General features: G+C 37.8%; 1 protein-coding gene across 1 annotated transcript; it reads left to right on the top strand.

Annotated features, from left to right (window-relative positions):
* The first annotated feature begins 6,888 nt into the window (after positions 1–6,888).
* Positions 6,889–26,096, top strand: LOC140740317 (peptidyl-prolyl cis-trans isomerase C-like). The gene is made up of 5 exons (XM_073069473.1): positions 6,889–7,077; positions 12,831–12,944; positions 21,549–21,642; positions 22,987–23,171; positions 24,101–26,096. Exons 1-5 carry the CDS (start codon positions 6,979–6,981, stop codon positions 24,230–24,232), a joined length of 624 nt encoding a protein of 207 aa, XP_072925574.1. The 5' UTR covers positions 6,889–6,978; the 3' UTR covers positions 24,233–26,096.
* The last annotated feature ends 595 nt before the right edge of the window (positions 26,097–26,691 follow it).

The following is a 26,691-nucleotide window of genomic DNA, read 5'->3' as shown; positions in this document are numbered from 1 at the left end:
TCATTGGCGAACTTGATGTGATTGCTCGGGCGTCCGGCCGTGCAGTCATGTGTGAGCAGATTGTACAGCAATGGGCACCAGTCTTAAGGATGATGGGGAGGGAGAAGCGGTTATGCATCCTGAATATCTGAGGTCTGTTCCTTAGGAATCCCAACGTTGCACAGTGCTGTATTTAGACCCAGGAGTAGGAGTTTATTCACCAGGATCTATGGGATAATAATGTTGAATGCCGATGGAAATTCAGAAACGCAATCTTACTTAAGTGCCCTTGTTTCCTAGGTGTGCCAGGACCAGTTGCAATATAGATGATATGACATCTGTCGTAGAGTGCTTCTGTCCGTAAGCATGTTGGTGGTTGTCCAATGTGTAGCAGGAATGAAGTTTTTTTTTGTAAGTGTCATTATTAGTTTCAAAGCACTTCATGGTGATTGGCGTCAGTGTCTCCGGGCAGTAATCGTTTAGTTCTGAAGGTGTGGAGTTTTTCGGTGCAGGGATGACGTTGGCTGATTTGAAGCATGTGTGGACAACGGCGTGAATGAGTGTTGAAGATGCCCGTGAAGACGTCAGTGAGCTGGTGTGCACATTCCGAGTTCTCGGCCTGGGGTGTTCTCTGGCTCAGCCGTCTTACGGGGGTTGACTCTCCAGAGTCCTACTTCAGTCTGCTGCTGTTACATCAGTGGCTGCTCACCTTGTGAGGGCACAATGGCACAAGCGTACCCAAAAGTTGCCTAGAGTGTCTGGGAAGGCGATATCACCGGTACAGTCGATGTTTCTCCCCCCGCCCTTGCTTAGCCAGTGATGCCCAGCTACATAAACCGACGATCTTTATCATACAGGCGTTCCTGATTTTTTTTCGTGTGCGCAGGCAGTCTTTGCCCTCTTGATAACTGACTGCTCTGAGAGGTGTCCTGTCACCAGAAAGTGAAGGAAGCCCCCGGGCTTTTAGCAGGGAGTGCACCTCTGCGTTCAGCCTGGGCTTCTGGTGAGAGGGGCTGTCGTCATAAGCACAAGTACGGTGTGGTACAGGTACAATGAAAATGCAACAGCACGTAGATTCTCACTCTTTACGCCACGAATGATTAATTATAAACATAATTTTCTAAATATTCTGAATATCAAGAATATGTGATGTTTACATTTGAATAATATTTTGGAGGTAAATGGGTCTAATTACAATCCTGTGTTCAGTACTAACGTTGGAGGGACGGAATTATTCTACAAATACGCTATAAGTAGTCAGTTTTAGGAAATAGAGCCATATTGCTGGAGTCAGGGGTCAGCCGACACACAGAGAGAACGCGCGGTAATTCGAAACGCCTTAATGCTTCACTGGCTGATGACACCTGAAGTTTTTAAAAGAGAATGGCTATATTTTAATTGGATGTAAAGACTTTTGATATTAAAGCTATCTTTTTTTTTATCGCCATTCTATTCTATCACAAAGCTGGGAGAAATTAACAAAGTTAGAGACCAATTAAGATTTGGGCAGGCGGTTCAAACATTGACGGGATTTAATTGACCCACAATCACAAATCATTCAAGGGAGAGCGACAGTATCTGTAACTTTTTAAATATAATTTCTGGTTCATAAGAAGTCAATCTAGAATTCGATCAGATACTACATTGATTATGAGCAGAAAATGTTGCTTATCGACCTCACGCGTTGTTTTCTAGGATAACTGTAAATAGGATACTGGTAAATAGTTACTTGACTTGAAATGTCATTTGCCGTGCTTGTGGTGCTGTGACTGGGGTTGGCTGGGGTGGGGGGGGGGGGGAGTGGGTGTTGGGGTGCTGTGATGGTTGCGGAATGAGTGTATTCCCCACTATGCAGGAAATATTCACTCCAACGATTTACACGATTCTCCCGTATCACGATGTATTATTTATTCTGTGGAAAATAATGCATTAAATGCAGAATTTTAATGTTTAATTTAATTTTAAAGCCTAAACGCATGAAGTGAATACGCGTGGTGGAATACAGCATGCTCCGTTATTAAGAGCATCAACAGGATGTGAAGTCAGTGGAACTTGCGCTAAGAAATTTGCCAATGACACCGTGGTACAGCGAAATCAGAGGAGAAAATCAACTTCGCACAATTTAACCGTCGGCGAAAGGGAAGCGGTTATATTTTTTAAAAAATGACTGAGTGGTGCTGCGACAACAACCTCTCACTCAATGCCAGCAAGACCAGGGAGCTAATTATTGGCTCAGGGAGGAGGAAACCAGAGGTCCATGAGGTAGTCCTCATCGGAGGATCAGAGGTGGAGAGGGTCAGACACTTTAAGTTCCTCGGTGTTACGTATTTCGGAAGATCTGTCCTTAGCCCAACAATTACCAAGAAGGCTCCACTTCCTAACAGTTTGCGTAGATTCGGCACAACAACTAAAACTCTGACAAAGATCTATAGTATATAAACTCTGACAAAGTGGAGAGTATATTGACTGGCTGCGTCACAGCCTTGTATGGAAACACCAATGGCCTTGAATGAAACTCCGACAAAGAGTAATGGATATGGCCCAGTCCATCACAAACCACTGAGCATCTACACAAAGCGTTGTTGCAGGAAAGCAGCATCAGGGACACACACACACTCGCACTCTAGATTAAATATGTCTACGTTGCGAATAAATTTATGTTGAACTTGCATCTAAACGTGCCTGAGTATGGTCATTCTCCCTCTAGCTGATAATCTATCTCACATTACTGACCGCAGATGGAATAGATACAAATTACATTTACAAATACCACATTCTCCCAGTAATTCCATTCACCTTATTGGGATCATTGCGTGTTATTATTGTGCTACTGGCGATTTTTCATTCCAACGAGTTGTATTTTCCTCAAGTTATATCGGAAAGCCAAAGTGGTGGTGACAAGATAGCATCGCGCAAATAAAGTAAAACTTGTTAAGTTAAGCAGCTAGCAACTGAAGACTGGATACGCTTTAATCTCACGCAGCACGCAAAATTGTTTAGTTCCTTCAGTATCATATGTGTTGCAACTTTGCCCGAAGTTTTTTAGACTGAAGAAAGGAGGAAAATGTAAAGATTTCCACTATTTGGAGAAGAATGTGCTGGAACTAAAGATTTTGTACCCATCTGACTATTAATACATTGCACGCAGGGAAAAAACGAACATGGCCCAGGAAGCCAGGATCAGGTTTTGGAATGAGAGTAGGTTGGAAGTTGGATTCAATAAAAAAGAATGATCCAGAACATTGTAGGTGTATTTGGCTCAAATATCAGATTATTGTCTGCCACCGGATAACAGTGTCCCAGTTATTTTGTAATAGACCATGTTAAATGCATTTTCATTTCGTCCAATGGGACTTCTCTATAGGGTTTCAAACTCTTCCAATTCCCAAAGATGATAATAATCATATATTGACTAGCATCTCCAAAATTATGGAGGTTGAGAAGCCATGAAAAATGCAAAACGAGTAGCAAAACATTAACCAATGGGTGAAACGTGTTACAAGCAAACATTAATATTTAATGTATTAATGAATTTCTTAAGTGGCATAAATTGAGATAACATCTCCAGTTACCATGGAAGTATCTAAATAAAGTGTGCAGATACTGATGTGAGCACCATGCCCTCTGCAAGCATGGACAATCAGAATGCAACCAATTAAGTTGAGACAAAAATTGGGAGTTATAGATTATTGAAATCTCTCAAACCAAGTCCTCTCCTCCAGATGGATGTTAAAATACATATTAAAGTAACGAGGAATGGTTTGGAGAGGAAATGTATGAGCAGCTGGAAATTAGAAGGAATCACTGGAAACTAGAGTTTGATCACAGAGAAGTCCATTTGTCCATACTAAGAAAGGATGAAAAATCAGACACACCATATTAGTTTCATTTCAATTCTAGTGAAATAATGGAAACAGAAGTAGACAGGTGGATAGTCTGTTGAATTTTAATGTAGTAAGCATGCATTAACACAGAGTCAGGAGGACAGTAGCTCATCCAACCAATCTGATGAGAAAATTACAACCCTAAAGTTCTGTGGAAATCCATGAAATGGGAGTAGACAGACTTCTACAAAGGTTAAATAACATTTTACAAAGCTGAAAACTTTGAGAATTTTGTGTAAATCTTGGGCATGGATTGACTGACATTTAAAAAAAAGTTTCATGTCAACAGAATGTGGTTTCCAAGGCTCATTATTGGGCCTAGTACTTTTTCTACATTATATCAATGTATGTTCTTTTAAATCTCAATACTGATATAAATCCAGCAAATATGGAAATGGTTTCAAACTAGAATTGGAAGAGAAATGAAATTATGATTCAGGTAAATCACGAACAGAGAGTCCATTGACCTGAAGTGTTAACCTTATTTCTCTCTCCACAGATACTGTCTGACCTGTTGAGAATCTCCAGCAGTTTATGATTATTTCAGATTTCAAGAATTTGCAGTTTTATTTCACTTTTACAGCTGAAAGAAACAGGTGAAAAACTTTGGAACAAAATTGTCAAAATATTTGATTGGGTCAAAGAATTACAAATACAATTAATGATGTTAAATTTAAAACAGATAAATGCAAAGTGATTTTCAAAGAATTAAAACAGCTGACATGTTTGATTTTGTAATCTCCCGGAACACTAGAGAGAACTAGGAGCTTTCCATTATCATGCTCATTAGCTCCACAGCAGCAACCAAACAAAGTCAAGAAAGTTAAACTAAATAAGTAGAAACAGATAGACATCATAGCAATCATGTTTAATCTTTTTTCTCTGTAAAATATTGTGTTAGTGTAGTACAAAAAACAAGGACTTAACAACAGAATCTTGCACAGCCCCCCCCCCCCCCCACTGAACCATCACCAAGTTGTACTAATGCCGTTTTCCCATGACTTCCAAACTTAACTGAAATACCATCATATGAGTGGGATCATCTAAAAATTCCTAGCTTATCTGGAAGGAGATCTTACAGAAATACAGAAAGGCAAGGAAATGGATGAATACATTTGAAATTTATTTTAAATTGCCCAGATGGCTGAGGTCAATTTAATTTGCATTTGATCACTATTGTGAAATAGGGAAGTTTTCAGTCAGTCGGGAATAATTTTGTGGCTTGACGACATAACTAAATATGATCCACAAGTGGACCAATGCAAAGTGCAAAAAATGCTGATAGAATAGTTTAAAAAGTGCCTTCATCACATTGCGTCACACTCACTCTCAATAACTATATTGCACCTTACAATTTCTGTTTTATTTCAAATAATAATGCCGGTAGTCAACCTATCTGCATCGATAGATTAATGTCATAAGCTGATTAGAACTGATGATTAACAGCTAATACTCATAGGCTTGTATCTAATTATGCATTAACACTTCTGTTTTACGCACCAGAATGCCAGTTCGCTGAAAGAACCCGAAAGGCTGGAGGAAAGGTAATCTGTAACGGCATGTGTATGTAGAATAGACAGAGCTCCATAAAAGTGGCGCTGGCAAAGGAAAGTGAAGAGTATTTTATTTCAGTTAATAACAATTTACAGCATACAATACGCACACATTTTTCAGCATAATTTTCTGAATATCATATTAATAGATTATTAATCTGTTCCTTATTTCCTCAAAACACGCGTCGTTACCTGCTACCTATCTATTATCTTCATCTGGTATCATTAATACTCATTAAAATTCCGATACAATGATGGATGTTTTATCCCCCAAGGAAAATGCTCGCTAAAATTCTTCTGGTTTCCCTCAGCAACTTCGGCAGTAGGTCGGCCGATATTCTCGGTGATCTTTGGAAGGGAAGATATGGCCGTAGTTCTGGGAATGCCAATGGAAATTCTAATAATCAAACATTTAGAATACAAAACTATAAATGTAACTGCCAGCGATTTGTTGCTTCAGTACTTCCAATAAGGCATTTCAACAATTGCATTGAATCTAAATTTTATATTACAGTATATTTCTAAAAAAGATCTGAATATTATACGGCACGTTTATGTTCCAAATGACTTGGAAAGACAGCTAAGAACTTGAATGATATAAAGTCTATGATTTACTCAGTGTGCTCTTTGTTTAAAATTAACCAGTTATTTTGGTGGGGCCTTTTACTACCTTCAAGACCCATAAATTTAAGTTATTATTGACGATTACGGTTCAGTTGCCCGAAATGACGATTTACTACCCAAGTACGTAAGGGTGCCAGGAACGATAAAAAAAAAATCTAAAGCGAATTTAACTCTACTAAATTGTTGTAGAAGACTGCAATCGAGAACATGAACGCAGTCACGTACGTACAGTATATGTCAGTTTGGAGTTTCAGAATACACTTCCGTTTCATTTCTATATTCAAGATTTCCGTCCCCCTGGTGATTGGGATATTTGGTTCGACCACCGCTTTCAAAACAAAAAAAGGTACTATTAGATTCTCTGAATACATCTAAACACAATGCATACGCATTCATGACGACCCTGCGCAGCCCCGGCAGTACCGAGTGAAGTGATCTTTGGCCCAGCGGACTGATGTCTTCTTTGCTAATTTAATATAACATCTTCCACTATCATATTATATGGTCATTATAAAGCGAAGTTGCAATAACATTTTTTTCTATTGTGTCCGTGGTAATAATTTAGTTTGTAATTAGCAGACTGGGTGCAATATTATTACCGTCAAATTGTCCCCGTGATAAAAGAACACTTCCACAGAAGATGAGTGGATTCTTTGGAAAAAGAGAAACAGATAAAGCAGGGAAATACTTTGAACTTCCCTCTGTCTGTGGTGTTTGAAGGAGAAAGTACGGATATTGGGGAAAAAATTAAATAGGTGCGTGATTTGAAGGTGGATTTTTTCCGCTCACTGTACCCAACAGTCCCGGAAAGAGCAGGACGCTCTTTTCCACACGTCGCTGCTGCGGTTGGCTTCTCCCAACCGGAGGTGGAGCCACGTTCCCTGCGTGTGTTGGTCAGCGACGATGTGCGAGCCAGGCTAAAGTTTACTTCCAACAGGATGAAATCGCAGTTGGTTTTGCTTTTCCTCGCCCTGCTTCTTCTGGGTAGAAGCAGAGGCTTAACAGCGGCGAAGCGAGGTCCGAAGGTAACAGCCAAGGTGGGTGCAAATCGTGTTGGTGAGCGAATGGCCCGACGCGGCGTAGGCACGGAGAGGGTAGGGTCTCTCGCTATGCCCATTAACTGTTGGTCAGATTGACGGCTGATCGGTCCTATGAAACACTAGCCCTGCAAAAGTCCTCCAGTCAGCATCGGTATACCATAGTGATTCGACTTTACATCGTGCTGAAAGGCACGAGTTGAATTTGGGTAGTACTGGGACGTACTTGTAAAACTTAAAGACCGATGTGGTATGACGGTGTGGTCAGAAAAGAAAACCAAGTAGCCGTCAGTGATACACTCTGCAACTTTTACAGCCTGGCAAGTGTTAGTAGCATGATGAGCCAATTTATGTTAACTTCAGCTAAATATGCATTATATTTTAAGTGAGAAAGTGAACATAATAAAATACTGAGTTTTAATTTTCATTTGGGACCGGGCCATAAGTTACCAAAGGCACAAGTTGTAGATCTCCGGCCTAGGTGCTACATTGTTTTCTTCTTTTAAGAATTTTTTTAAAAACAAAACCTTTCGATGGTTTGATGGTTGTTCACCTCCCAGTCACCTAAACTGGCGTCATGTTTTATTGGTGCTATAGTGCTTTGGGATGACTTATTAACGGCTTTGAGTAAACCTTTTGGTCCTGATAAACTAAATTGATTGACACAAGGTGCAATTTCTTTAGTTAATTTCAGAATTTTTCTAAAATTTGCATTTTTCCCCCCATAAATTGAGTAAAATCTTAATTATAATTATGCGGTTATTGCAGACGTTGGAATCTGGAGCAAAAAATTGCTGAAGGAGCTCGGTGGGCCAAACAGGGAAGCATATTGTTATGTTTCTGGCCAAGATCCTGCATCAGGACTTGTGGGAGGGTTGTAGTCACAGGTGGAATTAGTAAATGTGGTCAGAAGTTAGAGCATGGGTCTCATAAATTGGCAATGAGAAGCAAATTGGAGAAATAGGCAAGTAATTAGACATGAATTTTGCTGGTTGGTCCCGATCTACAGTACTGTGCAAAAGTCCTGGGCACACATATAGCTAACTTTTGCATAGTACTGTAGTAACTTTATGCATTGTACTACACTGCAACCACACATAAAAAAACAAATTTCAGTGACAAATGTGAGTGATGATAAATCTGATTCTGATACAGGTCTGTATAGTGGACTGAGATTGGAAAGGGGGCAGGGAGAGGGGAATCATGGTTGGGAAAAGAGGAAGGGAGAGGCGAGGGAGCAGAAAACACCAGAGAGACATTCTGTAATGATCAATAAACCAGTTGTTGGGAATCAAATGTCCTCGGCTGCTGTCTCAGAGCCTGGTGTGGGAAGGAGGCATTGAGAGGGGAATTATAATTGGGAAAAGGGGAAGGGAGCAAGAAGCACCAGAGAGACATTCTGTAATGAACCAATTATTTGGAATAAAATTACCCTGCTTGATGTTTCTGGGCTGGTGTGCCTGCACCTGCACCCCACCCCCTGGAACACCTCCTCCGCTACCGATCCAATACCCTTCCAGCGGAGCTCCACCTTCACCATTCCTAACATCCTTTGCTCCCACCAGAGTTACAAACTCACTCTCCACTCCACATTGACAAGTACAGTACTGTGCAGAAGTTATATATACATACATTCGGCCCTCCTTATCCGCGGGTTCCGCTTGCGTGAATTCAACCAACCACGGATCGGGAAAACCCGAAAGTTCTCTCTCCAGCACTCGTTGTTCGAGCATGTACAGACTTTTTTTCTTGACATTATTCCCTAAACAATACAGTACAACAACTATTTACATAGCATTTACATTGTATTAGGTATTATAAGTAATCTAGAGATGATTTAAAGTATACGGGAGGATGTGCGTAGATTACCGTGGGTCGGGGATCGGGAATCGGAAAAAAACCGGAAGTTCTCTAAGTCGGAACAGGTACATCTGGTATTATTTAGCGTCAGTTAGTCAAACGTTTGTCTTAGTGTATAGTATATATTTTACCTTTCTATGCATATAAAACACTTAAGAAATGTATCTATTTCAATAATTAAACCACACCGTTGCTTAGTAATAATTGTAGCTTTCATTAGGGCAGGGCCTTCACATGCTGCATTATTCTCACTTTATCCTTTAAAATAGTTCCGATCGTTGACCGATTGTAGCTTAACGCTTTTCCAATGACTGACGGCGTTTTACCTCTTTCCGATCACTTTATTATTTCCACCTTATTTTCAATCGTGATCGTTCTCTGGAACAGAAACACTGCGGGCGGCGGGTCTCGAGCTCCACCGGGTCCTAAAGTCCACCGCACTGAGACAGGTTAAATAAGGTCCGGTACTCCATCGGGTCCTAAAGTCCACCGACTTGAGCATCCGCGTTTTTTGGTATCCGCGGGGGGGGGGGGGGGGGTCCCGGAACCAACCCCCCCCCCCCGGATAAGGAGGGGTGACTGTACATATACACACACACCCTTAAGATTTTTACACAGTACTGTATCAGGGGCTAACAGAAGTTTGTTACATTCGATTGTGTGTTAATTTGTTGGTGGTGAGGACTTTGGAATGGATGGTAGATGGTTGAATAACCTCAGGGAAAGAGGGTGGGTAAATTTGGATCTTTGTGAAAAGGGTTTATGGTGTGCCCTGCCCAGTGAGATCCCTTAAAATAACACTGAGGCAAGCGTCATGGCAGTATGGAAGCCTGTTTGCCATGTGTGGCCTGCCATTGTGTGGATGTTGAGAAATCACCAAAACAGCAATCAGTTATATATTGAAAATGTTTGCTACATTGCAAATCTCTGGCAAAAAAAAATGTCTTACCAAATAGGATTTGGTAAATCAAACACACTAATATACAAAATGAAAACCACGTGTTTTGTTGTCCTCTCATGAAGAGCCCAGATTTTTCAGTTATGCTTACTTTTTATTGAATCCTGGAACATGGTCTAAGGTTCCTACCTTTAGAATCTATATTTTGCTTCAGAGAGCAATAACAAAGAGCTCCATTACATGGAAGCACACTCAAAATCCCAAGGAACTCAACAGGCCAGGCAGTATTTATGGAAAAGAGTAAGCAGTCGATGATTCAGAAGGGTTTTGGCCCGAAATGTCGACTGCTACTATTTTCCGTAGGTGCTGCCTGGCCCACTGAATTCCTCCCGCATTTTGTGTGTGTTGATTTGGATTTCCAGCATCTGCAGATTTTCTCTTGTTTGGAGTTCTGTAACGTGTTCCAATTCATTATTTTAGCTCAGACAGGAATATGCTGACTTATTTTACTACCATTGCTAGAAAATTATAATGAAATATTTCTTAAAATAATCTACCATTTTGTATTTGATTAACATGTTAATACAGAGTAAAGATTGCATCAGAATATTCTTTTGAGAGCTGTTCATCATAGGCTTGGCTTCAGTTACACAGGATCCTTTTTTTATATACTTGAAGGCAGTTTATTGCAGGTTTGCAGAAGTTGATGTTTAAAATTCTCTGCAGTAAACTTGACAGAAGTGTAGGAGAAATACTAAAGAAATGGTACAGCCGCTGTCTACGGTTTCTCTGGCATTCTGCCACAGTAACGGGGGAGATGGGAGTCCCATGCAGGCATCTAAACCAAATTGTCTGTCAATGATTTTGTGCATCGATCTATGCGCTATCATTTTTTGCATTTGCTTTAAATTGCAATCTACACAGGAGTGACATGGTGGGTGAAGGAAAAGGAGCAGAGTTTTACAACATTTTGAAATTACTACTGATAGAGGAATGAAGTATGAAGCTGATGACAGTTGGGAGAGGTAGCAGAAGATCCTGAGTTTGATTTAGTATGAGGCTAGTTGAAGGAGTGGGGAAGGAAGGAATGATACGGTACTGGGGAGGGAGGAAAGAGTGGTTTTGGAGATAGAGCATAGCAGACATCAAAAGTAATAATTTAAAAAAGTAAGTCAGGGTCAACAGCGCAGAGTTAATTTGTTATAATATATTCATGGTCATACCATGAAGAGGTTGTTAAAGGAAGCTGGAAAGGTTACCAACAGGCTAGGGAGAATATATTGAATATCATTTATGATCTAATGCATCTACCCGTATCATTGAAATCTGTGGGGGAAAAACTTATAGTTATTCAATTAATAATTTGTTTGGAATTTTGATATTCTAGTCTCAAACTTTATTGTAATCCACAAGACTTTCCAGAATTTAAATGATTAATCAACAAGGATGTTCAGCAGAAAATTAGTAAAGCACAACAGTAGATTAAAACACTGACTAATCAAAGACATGAGTATAACCAAAAGTATTTGAAACACGGAGTTACATAGAAGGTGGACTGGGATGAAATTCCAGCAACACACACAAAATGCTGGTGGAATGCAGCAGGCCAGGCAGCATCTATAGGGAGAAGTACAATCGACGTTTCGGACCGAGACCTTTCGTCGGGACTAACTGAAAGAAAAGATAGTAAGAGATATGAAAGTGGGAGGGGGAAATCAGAAATGATAAGACAGGAGGGGGAGGGATAAAGCTAAGAGCTGGAAAGTTGATTGGCGAAAGGGATACACAGCTGGAGAAGGGGAAGGATCACAGGACGGGAGGCCTGGGGAGAAAGAAAAGGGGAGGGGAGCACCAGAGGGAAATGGAGAACAGGCAAGGAGTGATTGTGAGAGGAGCAGAGTGAGAAAAAAAGTGGGGGGGGGGGGAATAATAAATAAATAAGGGATGGGGTAAGAAGGGGAGGAGGGGCATTAACGCAAGTTAGAGAAATCAGTGTTCATGCCATCAGGTTGGAGGCTACCTAGAGGGAATGTAAGGTGGTGTTCCTCCAACCTGAGTGTGGCTTCATCTTGACAGTAGAGGAGGCCATGGATAGACATATCAGATCAGAATGGGAATGGGATGTGGAGTTAAAATGTGTGGCCACTGGGGACACATTGATTTCCATAACTTCCTTTAATGCCCCTCCTCCCCTTCTTACCCCATCCCTTATTTATTTATTCCCCCCCCCCCGCCCCTCTCACAATCACTCCTTGCCTGTTCTCCATTTCCCTTTGGTGCTCCCCTCCCCTTTTCTTTCTCCCTAGGCCTCCTGTCCCATGATCCTTTCCCTTCTCCAGGTCTGTATCCCTTTTGCCAATCAACTTTACAGTTCTTAGCTTTGTCCCTCCCCCTCCTGTTTTCTCCTATCATTTCGGATTTCCCCCTCCCTCCCACTTTCATATCTCTTACTATCTTTTCAGTTAGTCCTGACGAAGGGTCTCGGTCCGAAACATCAACTGTACTTCTTCCTATAGATGCTGCCTGGCCTGCTGCATTCCACCAGCATTTTGTGTGTGTTGCTCGAATTTCCAGCATCTGCAGATTTCCTCGTGTTTGGGATAAAATTCCTTTGCTTTAATGATAGGATAATCCATGACTTGCTCCCTAACCTGGTATTTTCTTTGATAAGGTGAAATTTGAGGGTACCATTGACCTGGGTTTTACTTGAAGCAAGAAAAATTCATAAAGTGTATCCCCCACTGTTTTCCTGACCTCTATGGTAGAAAGAGATCATCACAAACCATAGATCTTGATGTATATGTTTTGTAAAAATCTTGGTTTTTAATTGTTATGGATATCGGTATAAAGTAATTTGTGCTGGTATATTTAAAATGATTTAACATGTATTCAAGCAAAATAGCTTTTGATCAAAACTTCATGCAATTGAAATGTTGTAATTCAGGCCATATTTATTTATAATGTAAGACTGATGAAGATTTTGTATGATTTTTAGGTATTCTTCGATATTCAAATTGGTGGCAAGGATGTGGGAAGGATTGTCATTGGTTTATTTGGTAAAGTTGTTCCAAAGACTGTGGAAAACTTTATCACTCTAGCAACAGGACAGGTAAGAGAATGCTACCTTAAATCATAACCATAATTTATTAAACAAACTACAAGTTATTTCTGTAATATTTGTCACTTTTCCTATTTTGTGCATCATATTCTCTGATAGTCTTCATTTCTGGTTTGTTTTTTGCCTTGGTAATATTGCATGATTTTGTGTATAAAATATGATACTTCTTAAAGTGCCAAAGGATTTGATTTTATTAGTGTAGGTTTGTGCAATAAGTGAAGATAACTTTAATATTGTAAAGTCTGTTGTACCATTGTACAATATAATTCAAAAGTTAATTGGTTAACAGGAAGGAAACTTTCTTCAGTACATCTTCTTGTACTATTATATTGTGGAAGATGTGGCAAAATCATTGGGCTTAGGGCAAATTGATGGCTAGCCAGTAGGTGAGAATCAGTATTTATACTACCTTGTTGCACACTTCCATGATACAGCACTGATATTGGGAATTTCTGTCCCCTTGCATTGCCCTTGAGTTCAGGAATATTCTGTAAATTCTGAGATTTACAGGAGCAGGATTGATTTCATATTTAACCCCTCATATTTGAGTCAGCCATAGTGGAATGTTAATTAAGATGGAAAGTTTGTTTGTTTTTTGCTTCAGTTGTCTATGTTTGATTGGATATTAGTCTTTTATTCAATCAGCAAAAGTCAAATTATTTTTAAAAATGATTTCTCAATTGTTTCCCATCCTGAACAGAGTCTAAGGATGCATTGCTTCGTGCCTGTCTAAGACACGGACTCAGCACTTAGAGCCTCCTGCGTTTTTGCAGTGTGGTTGCTGAAATTAAGTCCGAAGGTCAAGAGGACTGTGGCCACAAAATGTCAGAGCAGCTGCAGTGTGTGTGTGTGTGTGTGTGTGTGGGGGGGGGGGGGGAAGGGGGTGGTGACAGTAAGGCTCTGGGCAGTTCTGGCTCAATATGGGAGCTGCATCTAGGACCTTGAGGTGATCTCATGGACACCCTGAAGTATTAGGAAATAACCATGATTATCACAGTTGTTTTCAAACTGAAGCCTAAAGTTTTATAGAGGGTTGCAATTAAACTAACCTAGCTTTAGATTTCTAAAAGAGGATATAGGTTGCAGTCAATTATTGCTTTATGCTTCTGAAATATTTTTTCATTATTTGAACTGTATGTACTGATTTTGATGTATTTCTCATAGAACATAAAATCCCACCTGAGAACAGGGCGCTCTCCCATGTTACAACAATGCGCAAGAAAATATGGTGGGATGATTGGGATGTTGTTCCTCATTCCCTCTCTGTGATAACATACCAAGCCTTCTCACCGTTAATCTCATAATGGCATAGCTGAGACTGTCGAAGAAACTGTAAGAAATTGAGAAAATTTGTGTCCTAACACTATTTGATACTTATTTTTATTCTTCCATTCTGTTCCACTTCATAACATAACTTCCATTATGAGGAAGTAACCTTTTATCATGATTTTTTTTAACTTCAGGACTTGTTAAATGACGTGCTAACTAATGTGCTTGAGACCTCCCCATGTTTATATATTCCATTTTTCCATCTCCTTTCATCCTGACCATCTGCATATGTTTTCAGGAACATACAAAAATAATTTACTTTAATTGTTTAACACCTAAAACTGATAAATTTGTGTTAATTGCCAAGAAGTTCTGCTATTAATACAATTTTTTTAGAATTTGCCACATATGCTATAAATCAAATACCTGGCTCTAATTTGGATATCATGTGGTTCATTTGGTACAATTTGCAGTAATTGAAGATTTGTTTGTGTCTGTTTTAGAAAACCATTTAATACAGAAGGACGATTAAAGACTTTGCACATTTTATCAGCTTCAGCACACCAGCTATTTTCATAAAAGTGAAAATTAAATTTTTATACGTTTAAGGTTAGTAACATTCCAGAGGTGGTTGTTAATGTTGTTGTTTGTAGAACCTGGAGTTTCAGTTGCAAATGTTTCGTCACCAGGTGAGGCGACATCAGTGCGCAATTCACACCGATGATGTCAACTTGACTAGTGACAAAACCATGCAGCCTAACCTCCAGGCTCGGCAAATAACCCTACAAACAAGCAGCCAGTCAAAGCTACCAATCTTCTCATTCATGTTTGTTAGTATGGCACGGTCTTACACTCCTTTGTTCAGTGCACTTCTACACCACCTGTCATTTGAACCCGTTTTAATGCAGAGAAACACTGGGCTTAATTTCCATATAGCAAAACCTTGCTAACAGCAAGGAGACAAATGACTGGATGATCCATTCTTCCTGATGCTCACTCATGGCACTGATTTGAGAGAATTTCTCTGATCATCTTGGAGTTACGCCACGAGACATTTCATATCTATTTGAAAGAGCACATGGGACTGATCACTCAGGAAACATAATCCAGGTTTTTAAAAAAAGTTTATTTTTCTTTATTTCCCCAAATGTAATTCTTGACTTCAGGTTCCATGTTATTTTCTGTCAGGGAGAAATTTAGATAATGGTTTTGTATTTGTTCATTATATTTTTCTGACAATTGGCAACCGATTGCATTTAGCTATATGTATTAATTTTCCATGGAATTTTAATTGTAAAGAAAAAGTATACTGTATATAGTAAGCAGTAAATACAAAGAATGTTTTTTTATTCTTGTATTATACAGTATTTATTGAAGCTCTTAGTTAAAATTTTGGACACTAAATCAAGAGTTCACCACCTTTTACAAAAAAAATTTAATTGAATTTTCAAATAGGTTACAGAAAGAAAAAAAATTATCAACCCTTCCCCCCTCCCCTTAATCCCTCCCCCCCAACATATCCCTATAGAAAAAAAAAGAGAAGAAAAAAGAAAGAAAGAAAGAATGCCTGGATATCGGAAGATCCCCACATGCTCCATGGAGTTCATAATAGCTTTAATATGTATATTTATTTCTTTCCCCAGATAACCAATAATTTTATCTTTGGAGCACCTATATATTTAATCCTATTTTTTGTAAATAAGGGCGCCAAATTTTCAGAAATATTTCATATTTATCTTTTAAATTATAAGTAATTTTTTCAAGTGGAATGCAGCTAAAAATTTCATTCTTCCAACGATCTATACTTAAGTATGAATCCGATTTCCAAGTAACTGCAATAGCCTTTTTGGCTACTGCCAATGCAATTATTATGAATTCTTTCTGATATTTATTCAATTTGGATTTTGATTTTATCCCTTCAATATTGCCTAGAAAAATAATGTTGGATTATGTGGAAGTTGTATTCCAATAATTTGTTCCAGTAAAACTCTTAAATTTGTCCAAAAAGGTTGAATTTTAAAACAAGACCAAGTAGAGTGTAAAAACAGTACCAATTTCTTGATTACATCTAAAACATTGATCAGATAAATTTGAGTTTAATCTATTTATTTTTTGTGGTGTAATATATATTTGATGTAAAAAGTTATATTGTACTAATCTTAGTCGAACATTTATTGTATTTGTCATACGGACAAGACATAATCTTGACCAACTTGTTTCATCAATTTTAGTTTTCAGATCAGTTTCCCATTTTTGTCTTGACTTATGAATTCCTTGTTTAATTGCCTGTTTTTGAATCAAATTATACATACCAGAAATAATTTTTCCTTTATGAATTAAAGTTTCTATTTCATTAGGTTTTGGCAATAACATTGTTTGACCCAGTTTATCTCTTAAATAAGCCCTTAATTGGAAATAACAGAAAAGAGTGTTATTTGATATTTTATATTTATTCTTTAATTGGTCAAATGACATTAATATACCTCCTTCAAAACAGTCTCCTATATATCTAATCCCTTTGTGAAACCAGTTATATAAAAGTTGATTATCCATTGTAAAAGGGATAAGTTTATTTTGAATTAAAGGTCTCTTTGCTAATAAAGGTTTCTTTATCTCATCATCAACATTTATCTTATTCCATAAATCAATCAAATGTTTTAGTATAGGAGATTCTTTCTTTTCTCGTATCCATTTAGATTCCCATTTATATATAAAATCTTCTGGTATATTTTCTCTTATTTTGTCTAATTCTATTCTAATCCATGCTGGTTTATCTTCATCAAAAAAAGATGCAATAAATCTAAGTTGATTTGCTTTGTAATAATTCTTAAAATTTGGTAATTGTAACCCTCCTAGGTCAAATTTTCATGTCAATTTTTCCAACGATATTCTTGACATCTTACCTTTCCAAAGGAATTTCCTCACACATTTATTTAACTCTTGAAAAAATTTCTGCGGTAATTGTATTGGTAGTGTTTGAAATAAATATTGTAATCTAGGGAATATATTCATTTTTACAGCATTGACTCTACCTATTAATGTTATTGGTAACATCATCCATTTATGAAGATCCTCTTGAATCTTTTTCAATAATGGCAAATAATTTAATTTGTATAAATTCTTTATATCATTATCAACTCTTATACCTAAATACTTTATACCATTTATCGGCCATCTAAATTGAGTTATTAATTGACATTGACTATAATTTCCTTTAGTAAGGGGCAGAATTTCACTTTTATCCCAATTTATTTTGTACCCTGATATTTTCCCATATTCTTCCAATCTAGAAGATAATTTACGCAACGAATGCAATGGGTTAGTTAGATAAATCAGAACATCATCAGCAAATAAGTTAATCTTATATTCCTCCTGATTAACTCTGAAACCCATAATATCTGAGTCAGTTCTAATTAATTCAGCCAATGGTTCTATCGCCAACACAAATAAAGCAGGTGATAATGGACAACCTTGTCTAGTTGACCTTGTTAACTAAAATGATGTTGAAATTCGGCCATTTGTCACCACTTTAGCTTTGGGGTTAGTATTTAAGGTTTTAATCCATCTTATAAAAGATACTCCTAATCCATATTTTTCCAATACCTTAAATAAAAAATCCCATTCCAATCTATCAAATGCTTTTTCTGCATCCAAAGCAACTGCTAAACTCATTTCTTCCCTCCTTTGTGCCAAATGAATTATGCTAAGTAACCAAGTTACAATATCTGCCGATTGTCTATTTTTAATAAATCCTGTTTGGTCCATGTGTATTAATTTTGGTAAGTATTTAGATAATCTATTAGATAAAATCTTTGCTATTATTTTATAGTCCATGTTCAACAAAGAAATAGGTCTATATGATGTTGGCTTTAAAAGATCTGTATTTTTTTGGCAATACTATTAAAATAGCTGTCGAAAAAGATTCTTGAAGTTTATGCGTTCTTTCCGCTTGGTGTATTAGCTCCATAAAAGGAGGAATTAATAAATCTTTAAACTTTTTGTAAAATTCAGACAGAAAACCATCTTCTCCTGGAGATTTATTACTCTGAAGTGATCCTAGAGCTTCTTCAACCTCTTTTAATGTAAAAGGAACATCTAATCCCTTCTGTTCTTCCAAATTCAATTTTGGGAGAGTTATTTATGATAAAAACCTTTCTATCTCAACAATATAATTTTGTGATTCTGATTGATACAGTTCAGAATAAAAATTTTTAAAAGTTTCATTGATTTCTAAAGGTTTATAAGTAACTTTATTTACACTTGTTCTAATTGCATTTATCGTTTTGGAAGCCTGGTCTGTTTTTAACTGCCAAGCAAGAATCTTGTGTGATCTTTCACCTAGTTCATAATATCTCTGTTTAGTTCTCATAATTGCTTTTTCTGTTCGGTATGTCTGAAGTGTATTATATTGTAGCTTCTTATTAACAAGTTGTCTTTGTTTTTCTTCTGTCATATATCTTTGAGATTCTTTTTCTAATTTTGTAATCTCTTTTTCCAATTGATCTATTTCTACCATATATTCCTTCTTAATTTTAGAAGTATAACTTATTATCTGGCCTCTCAAATATGCCTTCATTGCTTCCCATAATATAAATTTATCATCAACTGAATGTGAGTTTGTATCTAAAAAAAACAATCTGTTTTTTCATAAAATCATAAAAATCTTGACGCTTTAATAATATTGAATTAAATCTCCATCTGTAAATTGATTCCTCCTTATCCATCATTATCATTGTCATTATCAAGGGAGAATGATCTGACAATATTCTTGCTTTATATTCCATATTTTTCACTCTGTCTTGAATATTCGCTGATAGTAGGAAAAAATCTATCCTTGAATAAGTTTTATGTCTATTTGAATAAAATGAATAATCTCTTTCTCTTGGGTTAATTCTTCTCCATATATCAATCAAATTTAAATCTTTCATCAATGATAAAGTTAATTTTGCTACTTTTGGTTTTGTAACAACCTTTGTTGACCTATCTAAAACTGGGTCTAGACAAAAGTTAAAGTCTCCACCTATTAATATTTTATCGTGTGCGTCAGCCAAATTCAAAAAAGCCTCTTGTATAAATTTTACATCGTTTTCATTTGGTGCATAAATATTCGTAAGAGTCCATAGTTCTGAAAAGATTTGACAATGTATAATTACATATCTGCCCGCAGAATCAATTAATACATTTTGTATTTTAATTGGTAAAGTTTTGTTGACCAAAATTGCAACTCCCCTTGCTTTTGAATTAAATGAAGCTGCTATAACATTTCCGACCCAATCTCTCTTTAATTTCTGATGTTCTGATGTGTTTCTTGTATAAAAGCTATATCTATTTTCATTTTTTTTAATGTATGTTAAAATTCTTTTTCTTTTCACCGCTCTATTAAGCCCATTAACATTAAAACTTTAAAAAGTTCAGTAAATTAGTCATTATTTTTAACAGGGTTACTCCAGTCTATAATAATACATAATATTTCAACTCTCATAGTACCTTGGGGAATTATTTTAAAGTTCTTCATGTTGCTATGTGTCTCCCCTCCGATCATCCAGGCAAAGAAAGAAAGATAAAATAAAAATAGATTATAAAGAAAAAAAAACAAAAAACCCCCCTACTAATGTTGTGAATGAAAAAATACACAACATTAACCCCCTCCGTTGTGTGGGTCATGGCAAACGCCATGATTACACACGTGAATCCAGTAGCGATTGATCCGAAGTTCCCCCAGCTCCCCCGTAAAATGAAAAAAGTATATATAAGAGAAGAAAAAATATTATCACTACTCTCAATGAATATTTCTCAAATTTTTACCTTTCTCCCCCTGTATCATATAATTAAAAGTATATTTAAATATTCTTCTGTCCTTAATGTCCATCAACTCACTTCAGTGTCCCCGTCTTCATCTTTGATGTTTCACTTTTAAATCTTTACTGTGTCTAGCGAATATTTGGGAGTTCTTGTGCAAACTCCTCTGCATCCCGATGATCAGTAAAAAATCTTCTTTTTCCGTCATCCAAAAAAATTATCAGTGCTGCCAGGTGGCGCAATATAAATTTATAACCCTTTTCCCATAAAACTTTTTTCGCTGGGTTAAATTCCTTCTTTCTCTTCAAAAGGTCATAACTTATATCAGGGTAGAAAAGAACTGCTTTCCCTTCTATCATCAATGGCTCATTTCTCTTTCTGGCACATTCGGCAGCCGCCTTCAGGATCTTTATCTTGATATCTTAAGCATTTTATTAAGATTGGTCGTGGGTTTTGTTGAGGTTTTGGTCTTAAGGCTCTGTGGACCCTTTCGATTTCAATCAACTGGGTTCCCTCTTCCATTTCCAAATTTTCCGGGATCCATTTTTGAAAAAAATTTATTGGACCCTCTCCCTTTATCCCTTCTTTAAGACCAACAATTTTAATATTATTTTGTCTACTAAAATTTTCAAGCACGTCTATTTTTTCCAACAGTGGTTTTCTTTCTGATGTCCAGGCAAGAATATTATCTTCCATTTTATTCACTCTATCAATAGTTTCTCCCGTTATTTCTTCCAGCTTTTTAACTTTCTTGTCCATTTTCTCCTGTTTTTTCACCATTTTATCAAAGTCTTCATATTTTTAATACCTTCTTTTATTATTTTTAATGTTTTTAATTCTTTTAATTCATGCATTATTTGCGCCAAAGCTTCTCTTATGTCTCCAGAATATCTTCCACCTCCAACCTTTTCCTGTTGTTCTTCTTTTACCTCCTCATCTTCATCTGTATGTTCCAGAGAATCCGAGTTCACCTCGGGTTCATATTCACTTCCACTTCCAATCGTAGCTGTGATTTGTAGTTCAAATTGCTCATGTTTGCGCATGCCCTTTACTGCGCGCACACGCAGTTCCTGTTGTTCCTTCTTGGAGACTGTTGATGTTGCCTCCGATTCCTGTTCTGTATCGCCGGAGGTGAGATGCACTTGAGTCCGAGGCTTCTTCATGGTGGCCGGCCCAGCTTGTACTGTCTTCAAAGTAGAAGTTTTCTTCTTTGTCAGTTTAGGAGGCATATCTAAGGAAAATCCTGAGTAGTTTAGACGTAGTTTTTAGAAAATATTTACTAACTTTTCTTCACTTGAAGATTATTTGTTTTTTACGGGTGAGCTGGATTTCCACGTCTCGATCCTACGTCATCACGTGACATCCCCCCCCCCCACCTTTTTTATACCATTGACCGAGGGGTCTGTGGACCGCAGTTGGGAACTCCTGCCCAAAATATTCAAACGCCCTTAAATGTACTTGGGTAAGACCTGAATTTAGAAAACTGATTAAAGGAGTCGATAATAATTTCATGTTTTATTTTTGCAGAAAGGTTATGGTTATAAAGGCAGCAGATTTCACCGTGTCATCAAGGATTTCTTAATACAGGGCGGAGATTTTACTTCAGGAGATGGGAGTGGAGGTAGTAACTCTTCAATCATTAGTACTTTATAGTAAAAGACGCTAATTGTTTTCAGTTTGTCTCCTCTTTGGTTGTGGGGGTAATGCTTTACGATAACGAAACTTCATGGTAAGACAGCTGATTATAGTTGTCATTTTTGATAACTTTTTTGTTTGAATTATTTTAGAAATTTTTAGAACTAAAGACATAACAGTGTAGAAATTCTTTCTCATGGTGCCAAAGGTAAAAGGTGCTATGCTGTTCAAAACAGACTTTTCCTATTCCAGGGCCACTTAGTGACTGGACGGAAACTTAATCTCTCAGTTTTCAATAGGATTCTATTTAGCACTCTAGAAATATCTTTCCAGTATAAATGTCCCTGAGGTGATAAAATGCTCAAAATTCATTCCTTCAGTGATCTTCAGCCTCACTGAACAACCAACTTTTTAAAAAACTGAATCTATGCCCCTCAAACTGATTTTTAAAGGGAGAGCACACCGACTGCACTGTCTGCCAGGGTGAGCCACAATTCTCCGTGGCCTTGCTGCTTATTCAGTGCACTGCTCGCATAAGACTGAGTCTTCCTGCCATCTTCAACCTATTTTTTTTTGGCAATCAAATCTTTGTTCCATGGGGATTTATGGGGCACATCACTCTTCTGATCCATGGCATGGAGACAGACTGTAAGCACAGAAGACCCATAAGGCATTTGAAAGCTCAAAACCAAGAAACTACAGGGACCCATGCTTGTGTCTACACAGGTGAGGCTTCACCAAGAAATTCTTGAGTTCTGTGTCCTTATGGGCCTAAATTGCATTGCCCATGAATGCCAAGGTAAGCTTCATTAACACAGGATCATGACATTTTGTTGTCATTGATCTGTGCTCTATCTCACACTGTGCTCCATATACTGCACGATGGAGGTCCCAAGGAAAGCAGATGTCACCCACTTTTTCTTTAACCTGGAAAAGCAGGCAGAGTGAATGTGGGGATTTTCAAAATTTGCAGACTCCCCCCAAACATAGAATTCACACATTTCGAGAATTAACCTTTCAGGGTACAAGTACTGTTTCTAGAATTTCATGATTAAAATTGTACCTTTATGGGACTTCAAGAACAACCAGTGTTTTAATGAAATTATTAGTAGTATTCTTAATCAACCCTGTTTTAAAAAAAATTTCCTTCATCTATTTCAACTACTGTATCTGCTTAACATTTTGTTTGATTTATCTAGTGATAATCTATAAATTTAGCACTTGTGGTTGGAAAGATGTCCTGATAACTGTTTCTACATCTGCATTAAAGCAGAGGTAGATTAATGTACATTAGCCCCTGCACCAAACACCCATCTCTTTCACATTCCAGGAATGAGCATTTATGGAAAGGTGTTCCCGGATGAGAACTTCAAGCTGAAACACTACGGAATTGGATGGGTTAGCATGGCCAATTCAGGACCAGATACGAATACTTCACAATTTTTTATTTCATTAACAAAACCAAAGTGGCTGGATGGAAAACATGTGGTGTTTGGCAAAGTTATTTCTGGAATGGTAACTATTTCCTTTTCAATGATATGGTTCTCTAGAGAATAGCTTTGTGCTAATCTTTTGTTAATAACTATGATTATTTCTGTAAAGATCACAGTAGAGGAATTGAATTAGAAAGAACCGGGCAGTAGGCAGTATATATTTTGGATATATTGAGAAAGCAAAAGATTTGATGGGCTGAATGATCATCTGGGCTGTAATAATTCAACAAGACTATTTTGAACGTCATAGGCTTTTCATAGAATGATTACAGCGCAGATGATTGCTCAGCCCAGCAAACCTATAGCAACTACTGAAGAGAAATTTATTCCCCCACTTGCCCTGTAGCTCTGCAAATTATTTGCCCTCATGTTGTAGTTGATTACCTTCATCCTTGTTTCAAAAGATGTTTCTGATCCAGGGAGCTACTGGTATTTTTTGGCACATCCCTAAGGACCTAATGAGTTGAAATAATCCTATTTTCATAATTGATCAAATTAGTAGAAATAATCCCCGTACCAAAGAATAGTTTGGTCTGAAAAAAAAGTACTAATGAAAACTAAGTATTTTCAAATTTAAAAACTGGGCAATAATGAAAACTATTCTAAAAAATTAAAATTTGGTTTTACTTAAAAAAAACTTAAGTTAGCTGACCCTTTTAAAAAAAAAAGCACCAGAGCTGGTCCTTACAATAGTCTAACCATAGATAACATAGTTTAAGAACTGTTGTTCTTATTAAGTGTATGCCATCTATAACACAAACCACTGATATACAGTACATTCATTACTTTTCACAAGATTGCAAAAGTAACCTCTAGCTGAACTTTGCTGGTGATCAGCAAATGATTCATAGCTATTGCATTTAGAATTCTGGCAGTAAACCCAACTGTTGAAATGTAAATTTAATAAATCTCCCACACTATTACTAACACTTGTTCTTATTATGTTTCTAGCCTGTGGTGCATATGATAGAACTCCAGGATACAAACAGCGATAATCAACCTCTCCAAGACTGCGTGATAGTAAATAGTGGCAAGATAGATGTCAAAGAACCTTTTGTGGTTGAAGTCAATGACGACGACTAATAGGAAAGGACTCGGTATCTCTTAGAAGTAACAGATGAAAGGCACAATTGACACTTCTGCTTCCATTGATCAAATTTTTATTGTGATATACCAAAAAATTTTCCCTCTTTATATCTGAGCTAAAGATGATATGGGACATTTATAATGTTGGTCCCCAGAAATTTAATGGTGCATGATAAGTGACCTACCTGAATGTAAAGCTGGGAGAGACTGTAATGCTTCTTTTACCGCCCTTAAAGCAATCAGTAGTATCCAGTCTTTACTGACGTTGTTCTCTGGGCTTGATCCATTAAACCAAGGGCTGATGTTGTATTAGCCAATGCATCCTTATCAGTGTCCTTTTTGCTAGCAGGATGTCCTCATCAGTTGGCTGCACCAGGAACAGAGTCTTGAGTGCCACCTTTTAGGAAAGGGCAGAATGGGCTTTTCAAGTTCAAGTTAACGTTTAATTACCATTCAACCATACATGAATGCAGCCAAACAAAGTCACTTTGGGTCCGAGGTGCAAAACGTACACAGCGCATACAAGATAGCAAGCTAACAGTCACGCAAAAATAGATAAATATAGCCCAAGTCCTGCAGTGATGTGTGCTGCAAATTAATGCATAGGTGCCATTGGCAAGAAATGGCAGTTCCCAGCATTCCACAGATGAACGCGTGCAAGCGCATACACGCAATCCAGCTTGTTATTTCATTGATTGAGCACTAGAGAGCATCACCAGCCTCCAGTCGAGCACGGACGCCATGCAATGCCGCCTCTGGCTTTCCTCTCCTGGACTGCAGCTTGACACCTGGTCCTCGCTACAACCAAGGCCACGGCTCCTCCGCTATCTGCCGCTCCGACAAACGAGAAATGGGTCTGTGGCACCTTGCGTATCAGTGTCCCGTTACACTTCACGCAACAACCCCGATGTCTTCCTGCAGGAGGCAGCACCATGAGCCATAGCAAGACCAGCTGTTCCAGTTCCTGCACCAACAGCAGCTCACTGATGGGGTAAACCTGCAGCACCCCAAAGTTCTTAAAGTCCAGCATTGTCTTAAAAATTGTAAAAATGTTTAAAAAAGACAAAAACACCTTTGGTTGCCTTCCCCCCCCCCCCCCCCCCCCCGCCCCCGAGAGAACTCTGCACCCAACCCCGCCACCATCTTACCATCTTTCTGATAGAGCAGCATTTGTGGAGTGGCGGGATTTTGATTGAAATCCTGCATCAAGACAGAGTCGACAATTCCTTCTCCCTTCCCCCTCAGATTTCTTTTGTTGCACCAAATTCTAGCATCGATAGTCTCGTCTCCAAAGAAAAGGAGGGTATATTCTGTGTTTTTTTAAACATTTGGTGCAATATTCTTCACTTCATGTACTTAACCTTTCCAAAGCTTCCCAGAAAGTCTGCTTCTTCAAAATATTATTTATTTGTAAAAAAAGATGTTTCAGAATGGAAAATGTTCTTAACGAAGCATTGAAATTAAAGTAATTGCAAAAGTGATTAACAGTTGGATTTAAAATTAACAGAGGGCAAACATATCAAATTTATACTGCACATTGATCATCAATAGCAAATTGTGATCTACTACATACATGTAAGATTGTGAACAAGGTGGGACAGTGGAAACCTGATTGGATGAGGGCTAACTAATCAGGAGGGACGGACGACGTGGGTATAAATACCACTGACTAGAAATGCCCAGGGATCATCCCTGATGAAGACGGTGGAATTTATCATTGAAGTGTCAGTTAACATCGATACCTGTATGTAGCTGGAAGCCCAAGAAGAGTTTATTTGTCATATACGCTGGGAAAGCACTAGATCATTTGTTTACAAGTAAGAATATAATTAAAGACTGCTTTTAGATTGCTATGAATTTACCTGGTGAAATTGGATTGAAGTTTTTCTAAATGGTCCATATTTACTGTATTTATTCCTGACGGTGATCCTGAGATATGCGTTTGTAACTCTAATCATTTAACATTACAGGGAAAGCAAACCGTAGAGAAAAACTATTTTATTAAATATTTATGCTTTACCACTATGCTTTTCATGGATTATGTTGCCCATGGCATCAGGGAATCACGCTATGGAACAAGGGATCAAAACCGTGAGTTAATATGTTTTTTCCTGCACCAAGGGAAGAAGTGCCTTCAGTCCTTGTTGAACACTGATAGCAGAGGAGGTAAACTGTACGGCGATGGAAGATGAACACAGAAGTTGTGTAGAGTGACCAATTCTTACCTGCTTGACTTTGTGCAGGCAATGCACAAAATGCATGATATTATCATTTCTGTTTGGCTGCCAAAGCCAAAGTAAAGAAAATTTGGAAAAGACAGAAGGATGGAATTTTTAGAAATGTATTCATTTATAGGATGTGGGCATCACCAGCAAGCCAGCATTTATTGCCCATCCCTAGTTGCCCTTCAGAAGGTGGTGGTGAGCTGCCTTCTTGGACCGCTGCAGTCCCTGAGG

The sequence above is a fragment of the Hemitrygon akajei genome, chromosome 2 (genome assembly GCF_048418815.1).
Source record: "Hemitrygon akajei chromosome 2, sHemAka1.3, whole genome shotgun sequence".
NCBI classification, from domain to species: Eukaryota; Metazoa; Chordata; class Chondrichthyes; order Myliobatiformes; family Dasyatidae; genus Hemitrygon; species Hemitrygon akajei.
The sequence above is the reverse complement of the archived record's forward strand: the minus strand, read 5'-3'. Positions and strand labels throughout refer to the sequence as shown.